This window comes from Bos mutus, chromosome 24 (assembly GCF_027580195.1).
Source record: "Bos mutus isolate GX-2022 chromosome 24, NWIPB_WYAK_1.1, whole genome shotgun sequence".
Classification (NCBI taxonomy): Eukaryota; Metazoa; Chordata; class Mammalia; order Artiodactyla; family Bovidae; genus Bos; species Bos mutus.
Window position 1 is genome coordinate 32,645,609 of NC_091640.1, and position 24,620 is coordinate 32,670,228.

General features: G+C 42.5%; 1 protein-coding gene across 1 annotated transcript in view; it reads right to left on the reverse strand.

Annotated features, from left to right (window-relative positions):
• Positions 1–1,289: 1,289 nt before the first annotated feature.
• The window catches only part of TTC39C (tetratricopeptide repeat domain 39C), a 103,249-nt gene continuing 79,918 nt past the window's right edge, over positions 1,290–24,620 (reverse strand). The window contains exons 7-14 of the mRNA XM_005898873.2: positions 16,563–16,656; positions 12,595–12,702; positions 6,788–6,897; positions 5,628–5,751; positions 4,089–4,186; positions 3,638–3,742; positions 2,285–2,323; positions 1,290–1,682 (exon numbers count right to left, since the gene is read on the reverse strand). Of these exons, the coding sequence (XP_005898935.2) occupies positions 1,593–1,682; positions 2,285–2,323; positions 3,638–3,742; positions 4,089–4,186; positions 5,628–5,751; positions 6,788–6,897; positions 12,595–12,702; positions 16,563–16,656 (768 nt within the window). The 3' untranslated portion in view covers positions 1,290–1,592. The remainder of the gene's footprint in view (positions 1,683–2,284; positions 2,324–3,637; positions 3,743–4,088; positions 4,187–5,627; positions 5,752–6,787; positions 6,898–12,594; positions 12,703–16,562; positions 16,657–24,620) is intronic.

Here is a 24,620-nt window from a genome sequence, read left to right on the forward strand (position 1 = left end):
ATGAAAGTACGTAGCATCTTTTCTCTCTGGCTAGCATCTAAAACCCATGCAGCAGTCCCACTAGAAAGAAAGTCAACGTTAATAAGCACTTTGTAAGTGAAAAAACATGAAGCAAGTTCAGCCAAAGTCAGTGAAGAGCAAGCATTTTTTTTAAAAGAAACTATTATTCCCTCAAAACCTGATTAAGTAGATTGAAGCTGCCAAAGCTGTAGCTGCCCCTCCCATGTTTGTTTTGAAGTGAAATATTAAAACTGCTGATGTTCTATGAGATCATACTTCAGCTAAAAGGATATGTAAATTAAATGACACTCCAAGAGGATATTCTATAGGGCACTGAAAATTTTAAAAATAACTACCCTTAAGATTGATCCAGGTTAGCCACACAATGATGAAATAAATTTTAAAATGACTGAGGTATTTAGATTCTTTGAAAATACAGGTATGCAGTACTGAACAAAGAGGTAAATTCAATGACAATAAAAATTAGCAACAAAGGATTAAAAAATAACTTTGAAGTCTATTTACAATATCAATAACCTGAGCTAAGGGGAAAATGATTAAATCCTGGCAACAGACAGCCCAGCAAATCCCTCACCAGCAAATACTTTGAGGCAAAAAAATCTGTGTGCTTTCAAGAACAGCCTTTTCATGCAATTTGCTGAAAAAGTTCCAAAACTTGGAAACTAGACAATTAATTACAAAGGAAGGGAAACACCTATAATGTAGGTGTTATTAATCCTGTCTGTAGTCTAGGTCTTCTAATACATTCGCAAAACAGCTATACTTTGGGCTGTAAAACTGTCTTCTATTTGCTTTCATGTTGCTGGCTTTCAAAGGGAAAAAAGTGTTTGTCCTTTGAAACATTTTTGTAGACAATCTGGAGATAAATATTTTGATGACACAACTTCAGCTGAGAAGTATTTTTTTTTTAAAATAAGGAAAATTTGGAATTCTGGGTTATTAACATATTTGTTTTTACAATAAAAGAATTATTTGGTCTGTGGTCAGGAGACCTGCATTCTATTCAAGACTCTATAATAAGAGGAATAATTAATTGGAATAAGTCAATTCGCTTTCTTGTGCCTGAGTCTCATTTTCTGGACAATGGAGATTAGAATATCTGTGCTATTATTCACAGGAATAGTTTGAGGATAAAGTAAAACTGGAAAGCACTGCTATTTTTTCAAAACACAATATAAATACTATGTTGTGATACTGTTAATAATTTTACAGGTACTTTGTGTTACCCAGTCAGATGTGTGCTTCAGGTATGCATTCCTACAAGATCACAGGTTGAATATTTAGTTTACTTTTATTTTAAAAATAATAAATCACAAAACTAAAATGTTTGAACAAGGTCACTTAACCCTCTCCCCAGGTGGTTAGTTATTATCACTACCATCATCATCACTTTTCTTTTTTAAGCTATGTGTTTAAAAGAGGAGATCTTGAATACATCAGCCTAACTGAGGAAACGTGTCCTGGGTCCAGGTGGTTTTCGAAGAAAAGCTGATCTTCATAAGAGCGGTGTGCTCTGCTTTTAAAGTGCAGAACCTGTGTTGGGGAAGGACACAGCAGGAACTTGGGGTCTGTCACTGAGGGACCAGTTCCCTCATTGAGGCCAGAGCAGCATGAATGCGGACATGCAACCTGTTTTCAAAGTCGTAGCCAGAGAAATCCTCCTGCAAGACCAGAGAGAGAGACTATTAGCTAAGCTGTCGGTGCTACTACGGTATTAATCACACGGCACTGTCTGCTTCCCACAGTAAAACTCCTTACGCACTTAATAATGGCTTCACATTCACTTTTTTTTTTTTCAATTCCCCAAACATCAAATTCTTATCTGTTTTTAAAATGTCAACTGAATGTTATTAAATGCTGTCTTTGGAAAATTTCCCTCATGTTATTCCTAAGACAGTAGTCTGATGCTGGGCTCAGTGGAAGTTACTGCTAAACTTCTTAAGAACACAGTTGTGAAATCAACAGTTATTTTCCCAAGAACACAGTTGTGAAATCAACAGTTATTTTCCCACTCAAACAAGAAGAGTTTCTATAAAGCATGATGAGCAATTTCATCGGAATTTTTTGTGTAATTTTACTTAAAAATCAACTGCTCACTGATTCAGTTATGACTTCCTCCTGATTCAGTTATGACTTCCCCCTCCAGAAATATTATCAACCAGGACAATCGTTTCACAAAACCTCTTGAATTCAGGCTCCAGAGTACACACAGAGGACAAGGTCACTGGAAAAAGAGAGACTGGGGATTTTGGGGCATTTTTACCTTTGCTTGAAGGAGGAGAGTTCTGCCTCTTCCTACAGTCTATGAATATAAGAAAAACACATTATCTCTTAACACCTGTGTTTATGTACTCAAGCAGAAAATGTTATAATAGAAGACTTGTTAATTCCAACAATTCATGGTGACCTAGAGGGGAGTCAACTGCTCATTCAAGCATAATGACTCAATTTTTCTTTAATATAATGGTGTTTATTTACATCAAGGAATTACTTGATAATTTTTCATAATTTTAAGTATTATTCTATAAACAACTAAAAGAGTTAAAACAGTTTAAGACCCTACTAAACAATCTAAATTTGATAATTTAAGTTTATTGGAAGTCAGTAAGCTAGATCTCTTTTTGAAGGCAATACTAATTGAGAACAATCAGCTTCATTTTTCAAGAGATAAATCATACTTGTTGTATTTTATGTATATGTATTCTAGGTTGCATTAAGAGTAAAAATTTTCTTAAAGAATATGGCATTAGAAATTTCTACCAAAATTCATAAAAACTGCATTTTCTCTTTTGGTAAAATTAGAATTTCAAATGAGAAGGCTTATCAATTAAAAGCCTTATCTTTGGCAAGATAGGTGACATATTTAAGGATTAGGCTAGAATATTTCTGTTGATTTAGCTCAACTTTTAAAAAAATCCATATATTTGAAAGCTGACTTGAATGTATTGAAACCTAGAATTTTATATAGTCAATATTATGTAACTGAGCTTCTAAAAGAAGGTATTAAGCAAATCCAGCACTGTTGAAATTCTGTTTTTTAAAAACTGCCATTGTGCTTAAATATACATCTTAATAATCCATCAAATTTACAAGGTATTCTAAAAAATTTTAAGTAATCCTACACATCATCCTCATTTATTCTCACTACAGTCTTTATTAAATTGGAAAGGCAGGTATTTTTTATCTTGTTTTATAGATTAGGAACAAAGTATATGGTTAAGTAACTTAATTGGTATCATACACTAAAGATAAAGGATAGCACTAGGATCACAATGAAATTCTGTATTCATCTGAATAAACCACATTACATCATATTATAATGATTATAATATATTATAATCATATTATAATTATAACTCTAAAAAAAAGACAATGATTTTGCCTCAAATGAATTTTTGTTCAAAAAGCTATGTTTCTTTTTGTAACTCCAGGGAATAGATTACCTCCTTCAACACAGTAATATAGGATTAGTAGCTTCTTGGATTCATCCCGTGTAGAATCAAGGAAAACAAAACAAAACAAAAACCAACTTGTTTTAAATGAAGGATGTTTTGTGCCTGTTCACTTCCACAGTTTTGCTGATGAACGTTATTTAAGAAAATAGGCAAGATCTTACCTCTGGTTTGTCTAATAGAAGACAGCCAAGTTCATAGCAAGCATATGGCTGAACGTATAAGTTATTCTGCCGACATAACTCATCTTTGACAGCTCGCTGAAAGAACTGAAAGTAATACAGATGTTATTAGAATGAACAAACAAAACTGTCTGCCTCCTCACTTCCTCTTCCACCACTTGAGACGGTCATCTTTGATAAACAGATAATGCCAGAAAAGGAGCCCATAGGTGAAGAAATATTCAAAGGCTCTGAAGTCACATTAAGAACGAACATGAACCATCACCAACTTCTGGCATCTGAGAGGATGACCTTCATCTAATAAAGTGGATGAAACTCACACTGTGATGGGAGACTGGCTTTGCGTAACACTTTCCTTTTTCTCATTCACAAGCCCACATGTAGTTTTTCATAGTTCAGTTTTCTTAGCTATGACACCACGTGAACAGTTTACCTGAACAGCATCTTCTGAGTTCCCTAGACATTTGTGTATGGCACCAAGAAGCAAATACTTTAATCCAACGACAGATGAATCATCTACTCCATGGCAAGCTTAAAGAGAAGACAGCAAGAAGGGAATACATTCATCAGGAGTTAAGAATCTCATTGCTTAGTGACTCACTGAGTTCAAACTGAGAAGGTTCCCCTTCCTCGTCCATTAGTGAGTCTCCTTAGTCCAAGAAAGTGATAATCTTTCTTATGCCTGCCAATTACTATTTTATATTTGCATGTGTGTTTGAATTATCTCTAAATACATAGCCTACACTTGTGCATTCAAAAGAACATAGTCACTAAGATTCTTCACTGTTCCTTTGTGTTAGACATTAGTAGATATTCCAGACTTGCATCAACAACCAGGAATGGGTTTTAAATTATGAATATTTTTAAACAACAGAGCAGAACTTGAACATCCAAAAGCAATTTTATTTCCTTTCAAGTAATCTCCTTGGGAGGGTTACTGCTGCTGCTGCTGCTAAGTTGCTTCAGTCATGTCCGACTCTGCGACCCCATAGACGGCAGCCCACCAGGCTCCCCCGTCCCTGGGATTCTCCAGGCAAGAACACTGGAGTGGGTTGCCATTTCCTTCTCCAATGCATGAAAGTGAAAAGTAAAAGTAAGTCGCTCAGTCGTATCCGACTCTTAGCGACCCCATGGGCTTTACACACCTACTCTAATTACAGGGCCTCTGTGTACAACTTCTTTTGGAGTTGTATTACTCTGCTCTGGAATATCAATACTGACAAACTTTTTGACCTTTGAAAGGAAACCTGTTTTTTTCTTAATAAGCAAAAGGCATCTGCAGAGAAGTCTGATGATAAAAGCATGGGACTCAGGGGCTTCCCTGGTGGCTCAGTGGTAAAGAACCCATTTACCAATGCAGGAGACATGGGTTCGATCCCCAGTCTGGGAAGATCCCACCTGCCGTGGAGCAGCTAAGCCCGTTTGCCACAACTACTGAGCCTGTGCTCGAGAGCCCGGGAGCTGCAACTACTGAGGCCCCTGTGCCCTAGAGCCTGTACTACAAAACAACAAAGAAAAGCCACTGCAATGAGAAGCCCGCACCCTGCAATGAAGAGCAGCCCCCACTCTTGCCCCATCTAGAGAAATGCCCGCATGCACCAACAAAGACTGAGACTAGCCTAATTCCATTGGAATTCAATGGAAAATGCTATATTTGATCACAAACAAGTGTCACTGCAGAACAATCCAATAAATTGGAGTCCAAAATATTAATACAAAATCAATTCTGGAGAAGGGCAGCATATACGCAAGATGACATTTCCAAAAGATTAATAACCCCGATGATCAGAAAGCATCACCACACACTCCTGAATCTGGCCCTTCCAGTGCTTTCTATCCCCAGTACCTGTGATGGAATTTTCTTAACCACTAGGCCATCTGTCCCAGAGAGCGACAGATTGGTACTCTCTGAGTCAGAGCAGATGAGTGAGACCCTGAAGGCACAGGCTGCTGTGCGCACTTTGTTATTTACCTTGACTCATCCTCTGTAGGTTGGGCGGGGAGCAGTTGGGGAGGGCTTTCCACAAGTACAACACTTCGATGGACGCCAGCACACAGAGTGCTCTGGTTGGGGTTTGTTTCCGAAATCTCTCTGCCTGCAAGCAGTTAGAATGATCAGGCTACATTTAAAACAAACAAACGAACTAACTAAAAAAAAAAAAAAAAAAAACTTCAGAGACATTAAAAAAATGCTGGTTCATATTTGATATGAACAGTCCCCTCCCACAAGGCTAAAAATGAAAATTTCTGTGTTTTTGTTGTATTGGTAGATATCCCTTTCTCTCATTATTCACTTCAATCTACTGTCGAGTTCCAGGACATATTTTAAAAACTGCAGGATGAAACCAGATTCATTTTGGTTTAGGTCAAAGGAATTTATAAAAGCTGGGTGACAGATATTAACTTAATGGGTTTATATGAAGGCTGTAACACTAGAGGCCTTTCAGTTATGGTTTTATTGACTTTTTCGTTTTCTAATTAGTCCCAGTCCTCTTGGGGGCATTCCCCATTACAACCCAGTTTATACTCACACTAAGCCATTAAATGTTCATTCAATAAAAACTTCCAACTGAAAACATGCAGAATTCAGGATATGACAAGTTGTCCTATAACCTATGGTAATTCAGCTAAACTGTATTCTTAAAAAAGTACAGAAATAAATGAGGGCCTTTCTCACTACAGTCCTGGGCCTTTCTGCTGGTCAATTTGATGCATGCTCTTGCTTTTTATTCATCACCCAATGTGATGGTTTCACTAGATGAGAACCCAGAGTCTGTATCTCTTGCCCAGGTTTTGCTGATCTGCACTCCTCTGAGGCTACCTCACCCTTCAGATATACACACTCCCTCTCCAGGGGCTCATGAGCTCCACAGGGTCAGTAATATCTCTATTCATTCAAAGAAACAATAGCAAACAATAGCTTTAATTATTTGCAACCAACCAGTACTTTGCATTCAGAGCAGGATGACACACGAGAATATTCTCTCACAGTCGTGAGCTACTTGCTCAGCAAGGAGATCAGCTTTGCACAGGATTTCCTAATTTCCTAGGATTTCCATTTGCTGTCCAAGGTGACCATGGTTAGAAATATCCATTATAAACGACACACCAGATCAACAAGTTCCAACAAACCTTTTTCACAGAAAACTGTTCAATCTGATTGTTTTTCCTTTTGAAGAGCTTCTGAACTTCTTTAAAGACAATCTGTGCCCCGTCCACATCACCGGTGGCTCCCTGACAAACTGTAAGAAACCATCGTCATAATCTTTAAAGTATTTAGGGGGAAAATACCACTAAGGGATACCCAGGTTGATGACACTTGGAAAAGGTTATTACCAAAGGAGAAAATGGGAGGAGATATTTCTAAAGACTGTTACATGTGGGACTATACCAACCTGCTGCTCATCATTCCACTGATTCAGTAATTATTTCCCTGCTGCTAGGTTCCCTGAGCTTTACAGGAACACGTTGGGAAAACTATGGTCGTAGATACTGTCACGGAGCACAGTCCCATTCGAGCTCACACACTTGGAAAGTGGAAGAAAAATGAAAACTAGGCAAGAACAGTTAGGAGCTGGGAGGACTGTGAGAGCGTCACACTGGTAGAGGGCTATCCCTGTGCCTGGAAAGAAAGTCATGAAGTGTCCTGTATCTGACAGTCCTTCACCGTCATGAAGTAGTCACGGGTGTGTTCACTGGGCACCTACCACCTACAGCCACTATCAAGGATGTGAAGAAGAAATACACGTTTACACCCAGAAGAAACTTGGATTTCAGCTGGAGAGAGAACACCCACAATTCCAGAGCTACAATGGATGCAGTGAAGAGAGCCTTGGGAGTCCTGACATCAAAGTTACTTTCAAAAAGCTCAAGGAGGGAAGGGATGGTTTCTCTTCGGCGTGGTCGCACAGCTCTGAGGGACCAGAGTCAAGGTGAGCCTTGGAAGGGGCTAAGACTTCGATCTTCATCTCCCCCAAACCCCAGGCAAAGACTCAAGTCACACTGCCTCTGCTTCACCCGCTCTCTCCCTTCTCCAAACTTCACACCAGGCTGCAGTCCCACCTCCTCCATCTGACTTTACCAACCACTCTTTGTCATCCTCTTTGCAACTCCCATGACACTGAATTCCTTTCTATTAATTTCTTGTTGATTTTGTCTCTGGCACATACTGTTTTTCAATCCCCACTTGGAATGTCCATTGATTTGCTAGTTCTTCCTTCTTTATTTGAGCGATCCTAAAACTAGATGGTCCCATTCTCACATTTTGGGGCTTGGTCAAGCCGGGCACAGGGCTGTGGCATGTCAGAGGGTGAGCAGCTACTGGAAGGTCAAAGAAATACAAGCAGCAAGGCTTGGAGAAAGCTGAGGACATCAAGGTGATGGGAAAAGCAGAAGATTTCTACTGGGAATCACTGGGATTAGTCTGAATATGAAAAGGGAGAGGTAATTCCATTCCCAGTTTTGGAAGCAGCGCTGGTCCGGATGTGGGGTCTGAACCCATCCCAAATGACCTCATCTGTTGTGTTACAACATTTCAAAACCAGAAGGAAGCTCGGTGATTGTTTTGTAGAACAACTCCATGGTATTATAGACCCAGGAAAGTTAAAAGACTTGCCTGAGGTCACACAGTAAATCAATGAAAAAGAGTAATTTCTGCTGCCCCTAGCTTGAGGTTTCCGTACATAACTGATAATATTATTATATAGTCACATAGTTTTCTAAAAAGGAATGAGCAAATGTGGGCACACAAGAGAGTCATAAATATCAACAATATCAGAATCTGAATCACCTTTGCAGGTCTATAGCTCTAACACCTCAGATCCTGAAGAATATGTATACCACTTCCTTTTCATAAGTTACAGACAGTTGCCTCAAAGGATGCAGATATTAGAAAGCAGAGCATCTCTGATTTATCCTAAGTCTGAGACCTACACAGACTTAGGATGCTCAGCCTGTCCATTAGGACTAAGCTTTATTGTTGTCATTAGTCGCTCAGTCATGTCCGATTCTTTTGCGACCCTATGGACTGTAGCCCATCAGGCTCCTCCGCCCACGGGGTTTCCAGGCAAGAACAGTGGGGTGGGTTGTCATTTCTTTTTCCAGGGGATCTTTCTGGATCAGGGATCAAACCTACGTCTCCCCCACTGGCAGGTGGATTCTTTACCAATGAGCCACCAGGGAAGCCCTTCAAGAGATATTCTAATCTTTTGGGGTAACTTATTTTTATGTAATTTCAAACGCATAGAAAATTTGCAAGAATAGTACAAGGATATGGTCCAGCCATCCCACTTCCTACATCACCCTTCGGGTAATGTGCTAAATGGCACTGGAACCAGGGCCTCAAAAAGAACCACATTCCCAGCAGCATCATTCACGACAGCCAAAGGGGGGGAACAACCCAAGAGTCTACAGACAATGAACAAATAAACAAAACATGGTCTGTACACACAATGGAATATTATTCAGCCTTAAAAATGAATGAAATCCTGACACACACTACATTATGGATGAACCTTGAGGACACTATGTTAAGTGAAATAAGCCAGATTCAATCAACAAATACTGTTGAGTCCACTTACTTGAGGCACCTAAAATAGTCAAATTCATATAGACAGAAGGAGCAGAGTTTATTAGGGGTTGGCTTGGGCAGGGGGTAGGTAGTTCTTGTTTAAAGATCATAGAGTTTTACTCCTAAAAGAAAAGGGGGGAACGAGAGTGTCAATTCCTAAGTAGGTTGATAAGAAGTCCCGGTCCCCGAGGAGGAGAAAGGGGTCTGGAGCTTTTGCAAAGGGGACAGAGGTCTGGAGTTCTCAAGGAGAAAAGGACCAGCACTTTTTCTACACTGTCTTGTCTTGGTCAATGTAACAATGTATCTTGCTCCAGGACATGTTTCTCCTTCACAAGAACCTTCTAACTAATCTTGTTACCTTAAGAAGTATGTTGTGGGAGTGGATCTGGTAAGACCTTTCTGTTGTTAGTTCTAATCTTGTTAATTTAAGATTTATGTTGTGGGAATGGGTCTGGTAAAAGGATATAAGCTTTGATTAACACTAGCAGTGGGCACTCTCCATCCCCCTTCTGATGTCTGTGTCAGAAGATTTGTCTGTCCCTTTTTCACTTTAATAAAACTCTGCTACACAAACACACACACAAAATAAATAAAGATCACAGAGTTTCACTTTTCAAAAAGAAAGGTGGGCAGTGGCGATGGCTATCAAAGAACTTAATGCCACTGAACCACATACTGAAAAATGGTTAAAACGGGGAAATCCCTGTCGGTCCAGTGGTTAGGATTCTGGGCTTTCACCTTCAGAGGCCTGGGGAAATAAGATTCTGCAAGCTGTCCAGCGTAGCCAAAAAAAAAATACTTTTTTAATGGTTAAAGTAGATTTTACATTATGTATATTTTACCATAATTTAAAAAAAAAACCTCTCAGCTATAAGATAAACAAGGTTTGAAGATCTAATGTATAATAACATGGTGACTACATTCGATAATACTGTATTGTAAATTGAAATCTGCCAAGAGTAGAAAAAAAGACAAAAAAAAAAGTGATTAAAGAAAAAACCAAGGAACTAAGTTCCCAGTGGCAGTGTTTCCAGTCCCTTAATGCTCATCTTCTCAGGCGCTGCTTATAACACATACCAGTCCTTCAAGCCAACTCAGGTAACAGCTCCTGCAAGCCGCCTGCACTGAGAGCGCAGCAGCGAGCCGCCCCACCTCCCAAGCCCTCTTTATGTGGAGCTCTTCACACATCATCTTCACGGAACCCCCGTGGAGACGTGGAGACTGGAGTCTTTCACGCTGTATCATCTCCTACAACTGGTGTGATCCTGGGATTTCCAGTGAGAATAAATGCTCCTCTATAGAGCCACACTGTACATTTATTTCTTCATGCTCTATGCTCCACAAAGATTTTTAAAAAATACATAGCTCATCAGTATCACCTTTCTAGATTCCATGTATGTGCGTGAATATATGACACTTGTTTTTCTCTTTCTGACTTACTTCACTCTGTATAACAGCCTCTAGGTTCATCCACCTCATTAGGACTGACTCAAATGTGTTCATTTTTATGGCTAAGGAATATCCTATTGTATATATATACCACAGCTTTATCCATTCATCAAGCAATGGAGACGCAGACATAGAGACAGACTTGTGGACACGATGTGTGAGAGGGTGAGACGAATGGGGAGAGTGGCATGGAAACAGAACTACACACGTAAAACAGGCAGCCAGGGGGGAAGTGCTGTATTATGCAGGGAGCTCAAATCAGGTGCGGTGTGGCAACCTAGAGAGGTGGGAAGGGGTGGAAAGTTCAACAGGGAGGGGACATATGTATACTTGTGGCTGATTCATGTTGATGTATGGCGGAAACCAACAAAATATAATAAAGCAATTACCCTCCAATTAAAATAAAACAAATACCTGCCCACACTGACTACCTGATCCTATTACACCACAACAGCAGCAGCTTGTTTTGGTTCATCACCGTGCAGGGCACACCAAGCCCACTCAATAAACAGCTGCAATTTTCATCTGAGATGCCTCTGAGTTCCGTAAACCAACCCTTAGAGTATCCTAGCAGCATACTGAAAATAATCTTACTCAAACATCAACAACAAGAGCCAGATGAAAATGGATTAACACCCTGTGGGGTCTATAGGAAGGACTGAGGGTGTAAGGGCTTCCATCCTGATTGCTAATGGACTGCAGTTCCAGAACATTCTGGATATACACAGGGTCACTGTTAATTCTTTCCCATTTTAAAGAGACCAGTTACAGGGATGGAATGACAGGAGATGTTCTGTTAAATGCAAACCTTCAGAGAAATAAGAACACATTTAAAATAATGCTTGGATCAGTTTTAAATTTCAAGGAGAAGAATCGCTTTTGTGGGTGTGTAAGGAAAGCTCACTGTTAGAGGCAGGAGGAGTACACTCCCTGGGTCTCTTCAATCGCTTCCTAAACCACTCTGCATCACACAGACAATTCATGGGGCTTAGGGCACAGACAGCGGTTCTGTCCACCAGGTGGCAGCATGTCTTCACCTATCTGTTCATGTCAAGGGAAAAGGCAACGCACACGATACTCCTGTCAGAAAGCGTAAGTTGTTTCTGCCATAATGACATGCAGTGTTGAAACACCTTGTACTCCGCAAAATCACACTAATTATAACAGGGGTAAGAGGCAAAACAAGGCTGGAATGGACTCCTCAAAACCTGTGCAACTCACAACGAGGGCACTAACAATTGAAAGGAAGATATGAACACGATTTAAAAGACATGTTCAATGCTTTAAAATTCTTTAAGCGCCTAATAAATGAAAAATAGATTTGAGGAAAAAAAGGAGAGGGGTGAGGGTAAGTTGAGGCTGTTTAGGACAAAGTGTACGAAAATGAGAAGCTCATAACGAGCATGTCCAGGACCCAGCATGTGACGGACCCAGCCCTGGGGGGATACTGGAAGGGGCAGGGCGTGTAGCATCGAACTTCCCAACATTCCACTGGGTGGGTGGGAGCTGTATTCAGCTGCTATTCACTTGCAGTCCAAAACAGTACTTTAGCCACCTGTTCTGAAGATCTGATTCACTGGAAAAAATCCCAATGCTGGGAAAGATTGAGGGCAGGAGGAGAAGGGGACAACAGAGGACAAGATGGTCGAATGGCATTACCGACTCAATGGACATGAGTTTGAGCAAGCTATGGGAGATGGTGGAGGACAGAGGAGCCTGGCTACTGGAGCCCATGGGGGTCTCAAAGAGTCAGACACAACTCAGCGACTGATCAGCAACAAACAACACCACATGCTGTGGGAAACTGTCAAGAACACCACTTCTGCATCTTCTGCCCATCACTCTCCATCCAACAACAAGAGGGAGCTAGTCTGAGACAGAGGAGGGCGTGCTGTGACCATGTGTACTGGGATCCACTCACCTGCGGTTAGGTAGGCATAATAGCACTGGGACCACCGGGACTCGTTTTTTAGCCTCTCAAAGGAATTGAACGCATCCTTGAAATTCAGCTCTATCATGCTGCACCAACCTGTGAAACAGATGTTTTTAGAAAAGGATCCTAAAGTAACACAGGCTTCCCTGGTGGCTCAGTGGTAAAGAATTCGCCTGACAATGAAGGAGACACAGGTTCGATACCTGGATTGGGAAGATCCCTTGGAGAAGGACATGGCAACCCACTCCCGTGTTCTTGCCTCAAAAATCCCATGAACAGAGGAGCCTGGTGAGCTACAGTCCATGGGACTGCAAGAGTCGGACACGACTTAGCGACTGAACAGCAAAATAACACACTTTTCAGCCCATGTGTAGGTTACATATCCCTCATCCTGCTGACTTCCTCTGCAAGTGTTCCATGTAAACTACCTGAGAACTTCATAATTCTTTTTTTCTTCTTAAACATTTTCAATGGGATGCTTTGAGGAAGATACAGCATCTCTGATTTCACAACCGGTGAGGCAGTATAGAAGGGAGGCGCATAAAGATTTTGAGGAAAATGGTCTAATTTGTCTCCAGTTGTGCAATAAACCTAAGCACAGTGCTTCTCTCCAAGAACAGGTAGAGAAAAAGGAACGATGCTACTAGATTATATAACACGGTGACCACCTCGGAAGTCTCACATACTCACCAGCGCGTTGATGATCACTGGTAATTAGCAAACTGCTCAGAGGAGTAGAGAGCGAGCCAGTGAGACATTAAGTACTTGCCACCCTCTCTCTGAGAGGCAGAGAAAGGACCCAGCTCTCTTGGAGCAAAACATCCTTAGGCTGGCATCCTGGGGATAGGTACGGGTGGGGAGAAGCAACAGCAGCAAGGATATAAGGAGTGTTACTCTCTGCTGTTAGTAACAGCAGCTCCCCATCATAGAGCCAGCCCTGGGTGTGCCAGGCACCTGATGTAATTCTCTCTAATCCCAGTGCAGTCTTGGAAAGGTGGCTGATGGTGCCGTACCTGACCAAGGAGAAAGCCTAAGGCATGAAGAGGCTTCGTGACTTGCTCAGGGTCACACGGCTTAGAAGAGGGAAGGGCTGAGGATCAAAGGCCATCGCACTCTCCTGTCTGCGAGCTGCCTAACAAATTCTGTTATCCACTCCACGAAGTAGTCACGTCACCTGACACCCTACAGGGATGAGGGGAAGCCACACTTCCAGGAAATTCAGTGTCAAACTCCACGGGATATGATGTGAAGTTGACGTATTTTAAAGATCAGATCAGTCGCTCAGTCGTGTCCGACTCTTTGCAACCCCATGAATCGCAGCACGCCAGGCCTCCCTGTCCATCACCATCTCCCGGAGTTCATTCAGACTCGCGTCCATCGAGTCAGTGATGACATCCAGCCATCTCATCCTCTGTCGTCCCCTTCTCCTCTTGCCCCCAATCCCTCCCAGCATCAGAGTCTTTTCCAATCAGTCAACTCTTCGCATGAGGTGGCCAAAGCACTGGAGTTTCAGCTTTAGCATCATTCCTTCCAAAGAAATCCCAGGGCTGATCTCCTTCAGAATGGACTGGTTGGATCTCCTTGCAGTCCAAGGGACTCTCAAGAGTCTTCTCCAACACCACACTTCAAAAGCATCAATTCTTCGGTGCTCAGCCTTCTTCACAGTCCAACTCTCACATCCATACATGACCACAGGAAAAACCATAGCCTTGACTAGACGGACCTTTGTTGGCAAAGTAATGTCTCTGCTTTTCAATATGCTATCTAGGTTGGTCATAACTTTCCTTCCAAGGAGTAAGTGTCTTTTAATTTCATGGCTGCAGTCATGATTTTTCTAAAGTCTTTTAATTTCATCTGCAGTGATTTTGGAGCCCAGAAAAATAAAGTCTGATGCTGTTTCCACTGTTTCCCCATCTATTTTCCATGAAGTGATGGGACCAGATGCCATGATCTAACCCTAACCCTAACCCTAATTTTAGAGTAAAACCTGGGGCAAATTATTTCCATCCTAAAATAGACTTCAGGGTAAGATTTGGATTCAGTGCAAAAGTAGAGGTGGGAGGTAGCACCAAACCAAAATAAGGAGGCTGAGTTCCGACTGCGCTGTTCCCACCCTCCAGCCACACCCCAGGTCAACCCTCCTACGTCCTTAGCTCTGGGTTCCATGATTTCTAAGCTTTCTGCAGCTCTAACTTTCTGCCCCACCACAGACCCAGAAGTGGTGCACACACAAGAAAAGGCCACCATGATCAGTCTGCAATATATACAGTATCAAATCTTTATGTTGGACACTTTACTAATGTTACATGTCAACTCTATCTCCATAAAACTAGAAGAAAAAAAGAGTATCCTAAACAAGAACCATGAAAGGTCACCAAAGCTAGTTCTTCAAGTTCTATACTACTACATCAGTTGTGAAATTAGAGATGCCTTGTCTCCCTCAAAACATCACAGTTACCGTGTCTCATGTTCCATTCCGCATTACGGCTACACACCAGAGCTCCAGCAAGTTGGTGGCTGTTGTTTAGTTGCTAAGTCATGTCTCTTTTGTGACCCCATGGACTGTAGTCCACCAGGCTCTTCTGTCCATGGGATTTCCCAGACAAGAATATTGGAGAGGATTGTCATCTCCTTCTCCAGGGGACCTTCCTGACCCTGGGATCAAACTCAAATTTCCTGCATTGGCAGGTGGGTTCTTTACCGCTGAGCCACCAAGGAAGCCCCCCAGCAGAGGTTAGACTGCAGAAAAATATATTTCCCACTGGATCACATTTGATCTTCACTTTCTAAGCTATAACAGATGTATAAAACATAGTACTGTTTATTGGGCAGTTCTCAATCAGCACTCTTCTTTAAAAAAAAAAAAAGAAAAGATTCAGGAAGACAAATATATCTATGGCAGGCAAGCAAGCAGCAGGCACTGTAAGGTCCACTCTGCCAGGTGACAACTGCCTCCCCAGGCTTCCTCCATCTCTTCTTTTGTGTCTCTGATGACAGCCTTTGGAGTCTCAATTTCACTTTTGGTTCTCATCACCACCTCATCCTTTCTCCCGTCTCTGCTCCCTCCTTCATTCCTTGTAGGTGCGCTATATACAGTGTGACCTTGCAGTCTTGGCTCAAATTCTAAAAAGCATGAATCCCTTACTAAAATGTGTTCCTGTTGTTTCAAGTCCAAAGTTGTGTTTATGCTTCTCAGCATAATTAAGCCACTGTCACAGTCAAGGATTATGGAATCACTAACGTATTTTAGTGCAGTCAGCCAAAAAAAAAAAATTTAAAGCAACAACTTTGAGGGAGGGGAGAGGGGGGCTAAATCTTGGGCAAACAAATGCCTCCAGGTCTGTCTATAAATGCATCTCCAAGAGGGGAGAAGCAGGAGGAGGTGGCTAACACGTGTGCCAAGTACCCTGCCTCAGGCTCATCCGGGTACTTTCATCTAAACCACACAGCTGCTCCAAGGGCGACTGCAGGGCGAGGGCTCCTAGTTAGTTGGTAGAAGAGCTAACTGGGCTTGGAATCCGTGCACCCAACCTCTCCTAAGCCGGACTTTTCTTCTCAGGTACACATTGGTGGGAGGGAAGAGATAGCAGTTCTGAATTCTAATATCCAGTCCAATAAAAGAGTCAAAATTGGTTCTTTTTTTTTTTTTTTAATTGGTTCTTACTCAATTCAGTCAACTGTGCCTATTAGCCTAGAGTCAAATCATCAAAGGAACAAATTATTGGAAAGAAGTAACAAGAATTCACTGAGATAAGTATCGCTACTTCCACCATGGTAACAAAGTCCTGTTATTACAAAAGGCAGCCGGCATTTCACAAAGACACAAACTGAACAGCATTAACAGGGAAAGAGTGCACAGGAATGCATTAACACTTGCGGGACAAGAAGCTGGACACAAACTGCTGTGTTAATACACTATTTGATGACAGGCAACTGGACTGACATTCAACACTTACCAATTTCATAGAGACAAACATGCTGGATTTCTCTCTGGTCTACCGCAAGTTCCAGAGCAGTATGGAAGGAAGTCAAGGCACTGTTGATTTGACACTACGGAAAGAAATGAAAACCACGGTCACTGGCTTAAGATCTATCGTTAACATTGCGACAGAGGATGAGATGGTTGGATGGCATCACCGACTCAAAGTTCATGAGTCTGAGCAAGCTCCGGGAGATGGGGAAGGATAGGGAAGCCTGGTGTGCTGCAGTCCATGGGGTCGAAAAGAGTCTAACGCTACTGAACGACTGAACAACAAAAGCGTTGTTTTTCCAAATTCAAAAGCGTCTTTTCCCTTCTAGTTACTTTAAACAGATTAAGCAGTTATAGAAGAGAGTGATCTGAAGACTTCTGGGGAAATGGCCCCGTCCATGGCTGTGAGCTGAACCGAGGTCAGAGCACCTCTCCTTCTGCTCAGCCAGAAAGACTCCCCGGGATGGCGTGGCCCACAGCCCCTCCTGCCACTGGGGCTCTCTGTGCACCTGTACACTAGAACTTAGAGGAGTCCAGTGATGAGCTGAGCTGATCCTTGGGATGGGTGACTTCGACAGGAGAGGGACTGTACGTCCTCCTGTGTATACCCACAGGACCCAGAGAGACTCGCAGTCAGCACTGTCGGGAGCCAGTCCCTGGGTCCAGCCTCAACTGCTCTCCCTTTTGGGACCCCCTCACTCTCGACCCCACAACTCAGTGCTATTGTCAGATTGCTTCTGGTCATCACCTCTCTTCTCTGGACACTTTAGAAACTGAGGATCCAGATTTTACTTCCTACTTTTACATTCATCCAGTACTGTCTAGAGCCCGAGAGACTCTCAAATGTCTGTCCTGCTCTTTGCTGGTTAAATACATTTAGTTTTTCTTTCCATGAAAGATCTCTTTCAAAGTCTGCTGATCTGAGGCCATAAGCAACTGGTAAGATCACCTAAAAGGCATCATCAGGATGAAAGGGAGGTAGATTAAACCCTAAATATGGCAACGACAGGCATTAAGTATCATCTATCACTAAGGATACAGTGATATAAATCCTAAATATAAATCCTAAATGTCCCGAAGTCCTGATGCACGCTCAGAAGTGTTCCTTTCTCCCTCCCGCGGGTGCCTGCAATGCGATGCTCTTCCACCCTGCACTCAGCGCTCCGTCCTGTGCATCTCCCTTTGCTGCTCCCAGGGAATTCCCTTTCCAACGCTCCAGCTGCCTCTTCTCCCTGCAAGCAGCCAGACTGGGGCATGAAGGGTCTAAGAGGGGCTGTTGGTTCCCTGAGCCCAGCCCCCACCATATTCCTCAGTGACATGATGTCTGATCACTGCAGGAGGCCCCCGGACCCTACACAGGGCACAGATGAGTCAGCAAGGAGATGTGCAGGACAGTCTGTGACTCAGGAGCACTAGGAGCCAAATGACTCATGAACCAAGGCCATGGCTGGGCCAGGAACTGCTCGTGCCCCGTGGTAACACTTCACTCTGCTGGCAGCAAGCTTCATACTGAGTGCTCAATCCGTGTCACCCCAACAAGTGCTCGGCAGGTAGCCACAGAACACACCCATCACTGCCTCACTAACATGTATTCTCAAGGAGCTCGACACTGAGTTGAGGGGACCCTCATAGGAATGAAACAAGCTCCCTTCTCTAACCTCGAGACGTTTACACTGATTGTGAGCACAAAACCAAGATGTGTGTGTGTGTATGTATGCATGTGTTTAGTTGCTCTGTGGTATCTGACTCTTTTGCGACCCAAAGGACTGTAGCCAGCCATGGTCCTCTGTCCATAGGATTCTCCAGGCAAGAATCCTGGAGTGGGTTGCCATTTCCTCCTCCAGGGGATCTTCCCAACCCAGGGATGGAATGTGCATCTCCTGCATTGAAGGCAGACTCTTTACTGCTGAGCCACTGGGGAAGCCCACAAAGCCAAGATACAAAAGGTAAAAAATCAATCTCTTATGAAAAGTACGTATGTGTGGAAGGATCTGGACACTCATTATGCCCATTTATAACTTTCTGGATCAATCGTTCCTTCCTGGACCTTCCTGATGGTCTAGCGGTAAAGAATCCATCTGCCAATGCAGGAGACACAGGTTTGATACCTGGTCTGGGAAGATCCCACAGATCAACTGAACAGAGCAACTGAACCTATGCGCCACAACTACTGAGCCTGTACTCTGCAACAAGAGAAGTCACAGCAAGGAGAAGCCGGTGCGACTAGAGAGCAGCCCCCCACTTGCCACAATAGAGAAAGCCCACACAGCAATGAAGACCCAGCACAGCCAAAAGAAATAAAAAAGTTCTTCCCTTGCATCACACAGGCACTCAACTTAGCCCATTTACAAAGAAACCACAGTGTTAGGGTTTCTGCTTTGCATGGATCTCCCCAGTTTCCCAAGTTAATGGCTCTCAACTCTTACACAGGGATGGGCCATCACTACCAATCTGACCCCAGCTGGGGTCCAGCAGATGGCAGTGCAATGCCACACTGCCCTTCAGAGGGCAGAAAATGACTCAGTCAACATTTATCAGACAAATACTGTGCCTGGGATGGAATGGGCTCCGGAGATACACAGATGAGTCCAAACTAAGCTGTCAACTCAAGAAAATAAGAAACCAAGTAATAGCTGAATCAACATTATTTCTCTTAACCCTTTCCAAGAGTCTGAGATAGGTGTATATTAGTTCCATTTTCAGATGAAGGAACGAAGTTCAAAGAGGTTAAGTAGCATGGGGGCTAGCAATTGACTAGTATGTAAATTCTGCTCCAACTGCCTCCAGAGCATGCATTCTTCAGGGAGAGAGATGCAGGTGTGATTAAACGAAGGATCTGGAGAAGAGGGCCAGTTCCTGGATTATCCAGAGGGCACTAAATACAATCAACAGAATCCCTACAAGAGGGAAACAGAGAGAGCTGACGCAAGTAGGTGGTGGTTTAGTCGCTAAGTCCTGTCCAACTCTTGCAGCCCCACGGACTGGAGACCACCAGCCTCCTCTGTCCTCGGGACTTCCCAGGCAAGAATACTGGGGTGGGTTGCTGTTTCCTTCTCCAGGGGATCTTCCTGACCCAGGGATTGAACCTGGGTCTCTTGCACTGCAGGTAGATTCTTTACCATCTGAGCCACCAGGGAAGCCTGATGGAAGTAGAAGTGGTGGCACTGTGACCACAGAGGCAGAGATTGGAGTGATACGGCTGCAGTCCAGGAATCTACGTGACCACCAGAGGCAAAAGGCAAGGAATAGAGTTTCCCTACAGCCTCCAAAGGGTGCACTGCCCACCGCCTTGATTTGCACCCAGAGAAACTGACTTTGGACTTTGAGCCTCCAGAATTGTGAAAGAGAAAATTTCGGTCATTTTAAGCCATGAAGTTTGTGGTAATTTATTAGAAACGTCTTGGGAAACCAGAGCAGTATACCTCTTTAAAGATTAAACTGTGGGGATTTCCCCAGTGGTCCAGTGGCTAAGACTCCGAGCTCCCAATGCAGGGGGCCCAGGTTTGATCCCTGGTCAGGGATATAAGATGCCACAGGCGGCAACTAAGACCCGACACGGCTAGCTAGCTAAATAAGTAAATCAATAAAAGAAAAATTAACCTGTGAAGAAAGTCCCAGGCTCTTTGTGTTATAAGCACCTGATCAGAACTGGAAAGTACTGAAGCCATTTATGGAGCTTAACGGCATTATCCCAGGAGCAAGCATAGCTACAAAATTAATTCCACTTCTAGTCTGATCACTCATCAAGGAATTACGATGAATAGCCAATAAAATTGTAGAAATATGTTTCCTTCTTTTCACCAAAACAATTCAAAACAAAGTGATCCATGGGAGTCCTTACGGTTACAAATTAAAATACCCACAGTTCAGCAGAGAAAGGAGAATTATTCTCAATTTGACACTCAATTCCCAGCTTAATTTTTAAAGAAATGCATGTACCCTGAAGAAAACACAGAAAATAGATTAGTATGAAAAAGCTAGGACATCAAGAGTTAGTATCACACCGGCTTTTGTCTCATGAATTGTGCCCTGATACACTGTCACAAAAATGACAAAAAAAACCTCAGTTTCCTTACTGGTAAAAGGAAGGAAAAAACATTGGCAAGCTTTAATCTGCCTCCAGAGGAAGCCATGAAGAATAAAAGCAGGAATCTCTGTCAGATTAAATGGAGCATATTTATTGCCAAATTAAAAGCAGCAGGATTGACGGCCACTGCACTGTCATTACAGAGATTCCAAGTGTTTTTCCAGTTACTCGGGACTTCCTGAGGTGTCTTCTTAGGCATTTTATATCTTTTGTTGGAACTGAAAAAGGGGTCTGTTGCTCCATTTTATTCTCCAAGTGAATACTGCTGGTATGTGGAAATCTTTGCATTTTTTTTTCAAGTATAATATTTGTTACACTCCGGAATTTTTAAAATTCTTAAATTTTTTTATTCTGGATTCAAACCATTTGCACATAATGACAGTGCTGTCTCTTCATTTACAATAGACAACTGTAGCTGGCTAGGACCACTGGTTAAAAAGGGCTTTCCCAGAGGCTCACTGGTAAAGGATACACCTGCAGTGCAGGAGACACAGAGACAGGAGTTCGACCCCTGGGTTGGAAGAGCCCCTGGAGGAGGAAATGGCAATGCACTCCAGCATCCTTGCCTGGAAAATCCCATGGACAGAGAAGCCTGGTGGGCTACAGTCCAGGGGGTCCAAAGAGTCAGACACGACTGAGGGACTGAACGAGTGTGCATGCACGCACACACACACACACACACCAGTTAAAATACTGAATATTAGCAAGCACAAAACACATATTTGCTTTATTCTAATATAAAGGAAAACATTGGTTTTCATTCCAATCCCAAAGAAGGAAAATGCCAAAGAATGTTCAAACTACCACACAATTGCTTTCATTTCAAATGCTAGCAAGGTAATGCGCAAAATCCTTCAAACTAGGCTACAACAGTACATGAACTGAGAAATTCCAGATATTCAAGTTGGATTAAGAAAAGAGGAACCAGAGATCAAACTGACAACATCCGTTGGATCATAGAAAAAGCAAAGGAATTTCAGAAAAATATCTATTTCTGCTTCATTGACTATGCTAAAGCCTTTGACTGTGTGAATCACAACAAACTATGGAAAGTTTTTCAAGAGAAGGGAATATCAGACCATCTTACCTGCCTTCCTGAGAAATCTGTATGCAGGTCAAGAAGCAACAGTTAGAACTGAATATGGAACAACAGACTGGTTTCAAATAGGGAAAGGAGTACGTCAAGGCTGTATATAGTCACCCTGCTTATTTAACTTATATGCAGAGTACATCACGCAAAATGCTGGGCTGGAGGAAGCACAAGCTGGAATCAAGATTGCCGGGAGAAACATCAATAACCTCAGATATGCAGATGGCACCAGCATTATGGCAGAAATCAAAGAACTAAAGAGCCTCTTGATGAAAGTCAAAGAGGAGAGTGAAAAAGTTGGCTTAAAACTCAACATTCAAAAATTGAAGATCATGGCATCTAGTCCCATCACTTCATGGCAAATAGGGCAAAAGTGGAAACAGTGTCGGATTTCATTTTCTTGGGCTACAAAATCACTGCAGATTGACTGCAGCCACAAAATTAAAAGACACTTACTCCTTGGAAGAAAAGCTATGACAAATCTAGACAGCATATCAAAAAGCAGAGATATCACACTGCTGACAAAGGTCCATGTAGTCATTCTCCTAGTAGTCACATATGGATGTGAGAGCTGGACCATAAAGAAGGCTGAGTGCTGAAAAAATGATGCTTTCGAACTGTGGTGCTGGAGAAGACTCTTGAGTCCCTGGGACTGCAAGGAGATCAAACTAGTCAATCCTAAAGGAAATCAACCCTGAATATTCATTGGAAGGACTGGTGCTGAAGCTCCAATACTTTGGCCACCTGATGCAAAGAGTCAACTCACTGAAAAAGACCCTGATGCTGGGAAAGACTGAAGGCAGGAGGAGAAGGGGACAAAAGAGGATGAGATGGTTGGATGGCATAACTGACTCAATGGACATGAGTTTGAGCAAACTCCAGGAGATAAGTGAAGGACAGGGAAGTCTGGTGTGCTGCAGTCCATGTGGTCAAAAATAGTTGGACACGACTTAGTGACTGAACAACAACAATGCAGTAATTAGTAATTCAGCTTCTCACAAATTATTTCAGAACGCTGGAAAACGTTCCAGGTTTGTTTTTAATTGTAAAGTTAATTTTTTTAGAGCAGTATTAGAGTGTGAAAGTCGCTCAGTTGTGTCTGACTCTGTGACCCCATGGACTATACAGTCCATGGAATTCTCCAGGCCAGAATACTAGAGTGGGCAGCCACTCCCTTCACCAGGGGATCTTCCCAACCCAGGGGTTGAACCCAGGTCTCTCGAATTGCAGGTGGATTCTTTACCAGCTGAGTCACAAGGGAAGCCCAAGAATACTAGAGTGGGTAGCCTATCCCTTCTCCAGCGGATCTTCCTGACTCAGAAATCAAACTGGGTCTCCTGCATTTAGAGCAGTATTAGGATTATAGCAAAACTGAGCAGAGAAGTCAGTATTTTATTATAAAATATACTGAAGAATGAAAGACTTGTTAGTTTCTCATAATTGTATTTCTGCCAGATTCTTATTATATTTAAGAAAAAATGCTATTTCTTAGGAAGAAATAACTTTAAGCTTGTTACAGTTTAGTTGTCAAGTACCGTAACATTTGAAACCAGCTTTGTTCCCTTTAATACATTTTGCCTTCAATTCTGAAATTATCATTACTGTCTTTTTTTGTCCACTCACGTACACCTGATTTATTTTGTCTACTCTTTAGCTTTTACTTTTGTATCACCATTTAAATATTTTTAGTTAGCTATGTATCTAGTTTGTTCATTTCTTTTTCATCCTAATCTTAGTCATAATCTTTTATATAGAGATAATGGTAAACATAAATGGATTTAGACAACTAATATTTTTGTATTAATTTCTGATTTTGTTCCCAACAGTTACTTTTTTCTTATTATACGAGCTATTTTACTTGCTTCATCCTCTACATTCCTTTAGATGGTGTAAACTGTTTTTACAATTCTGCTTGTGGTCACCTAGAGGTTGAAAAAAAAAAAAAAAAAACTAGAGAAATTCCTATTTTATCTAGCAGGTATAAGTAAGAGCTGTTTGAGTCAAGAGTCTACCACAAATACACAAGTGAGTGCTCTTGCCTGAAGGGGACAAAAGAAAATAAAACATGTAATACAAAGGGACAGACAGACCATGGGCAACATTTCTACCCAATTTAAAACAATTAAGTTATTCTGTTGGTATTTCCACATTAATATATTTTTAAGCTACTAAGAAAGTAGAGATGGTGGACCTCCCTAGCGGTCCAGGGCCTAAGACTCCGTGCTCCCAATGCTGGGGGCCTGGGTTCAACCCCTGATCTGGGAACTAGACCCCACACGCTGCAACTGAAAAAGATCCCCGTGCCACAACAAAGATCAAAGACCTCATGGCCTGCCACTAAGCCCCAGCGAAGCCAAATAAATGAACGAAAGAATGAACGTATAGCTCTCAGAGCACACTGTGAAGACACGGTAAGGATGAATGATTTTCAGAGTCAGCACGATAAGCGCAGTGTCACATCCTGTTTACTCAAAGATTTTCACTAGCAATAGCAAGCTGACAGGATTCTCTTGATTCACCGACTGAGCAAAAAGTCCCATTTCTAGAGTTGCAAAAAAAAGCAAAAATGGAAACAAGGCCAAGTTGTTTCAGGGGCCTGGCCCAAACTCTAGTGCCAAAGGGAAAGCAAGTTCCAGACAACCCTGAGGCTGAAGCGCCAAGACTCCGCTTCCCAAGCGAGCAGTTTTCTCCTGTCCCACCTGAAAGGTGTGTTTCACATTAAATGACAGCACCAACTCACAGAGTGGTCTCAGCTCAGAGCCCGTCCTCTGGCCTTCAAATGAGGCTGGTGTCACCTAACTCTGTGCGTTAGACCCCAGGGCGGAGAGCGCACGGATGGTGCACAGAGGGTGGCAGCCTCTCCGGGG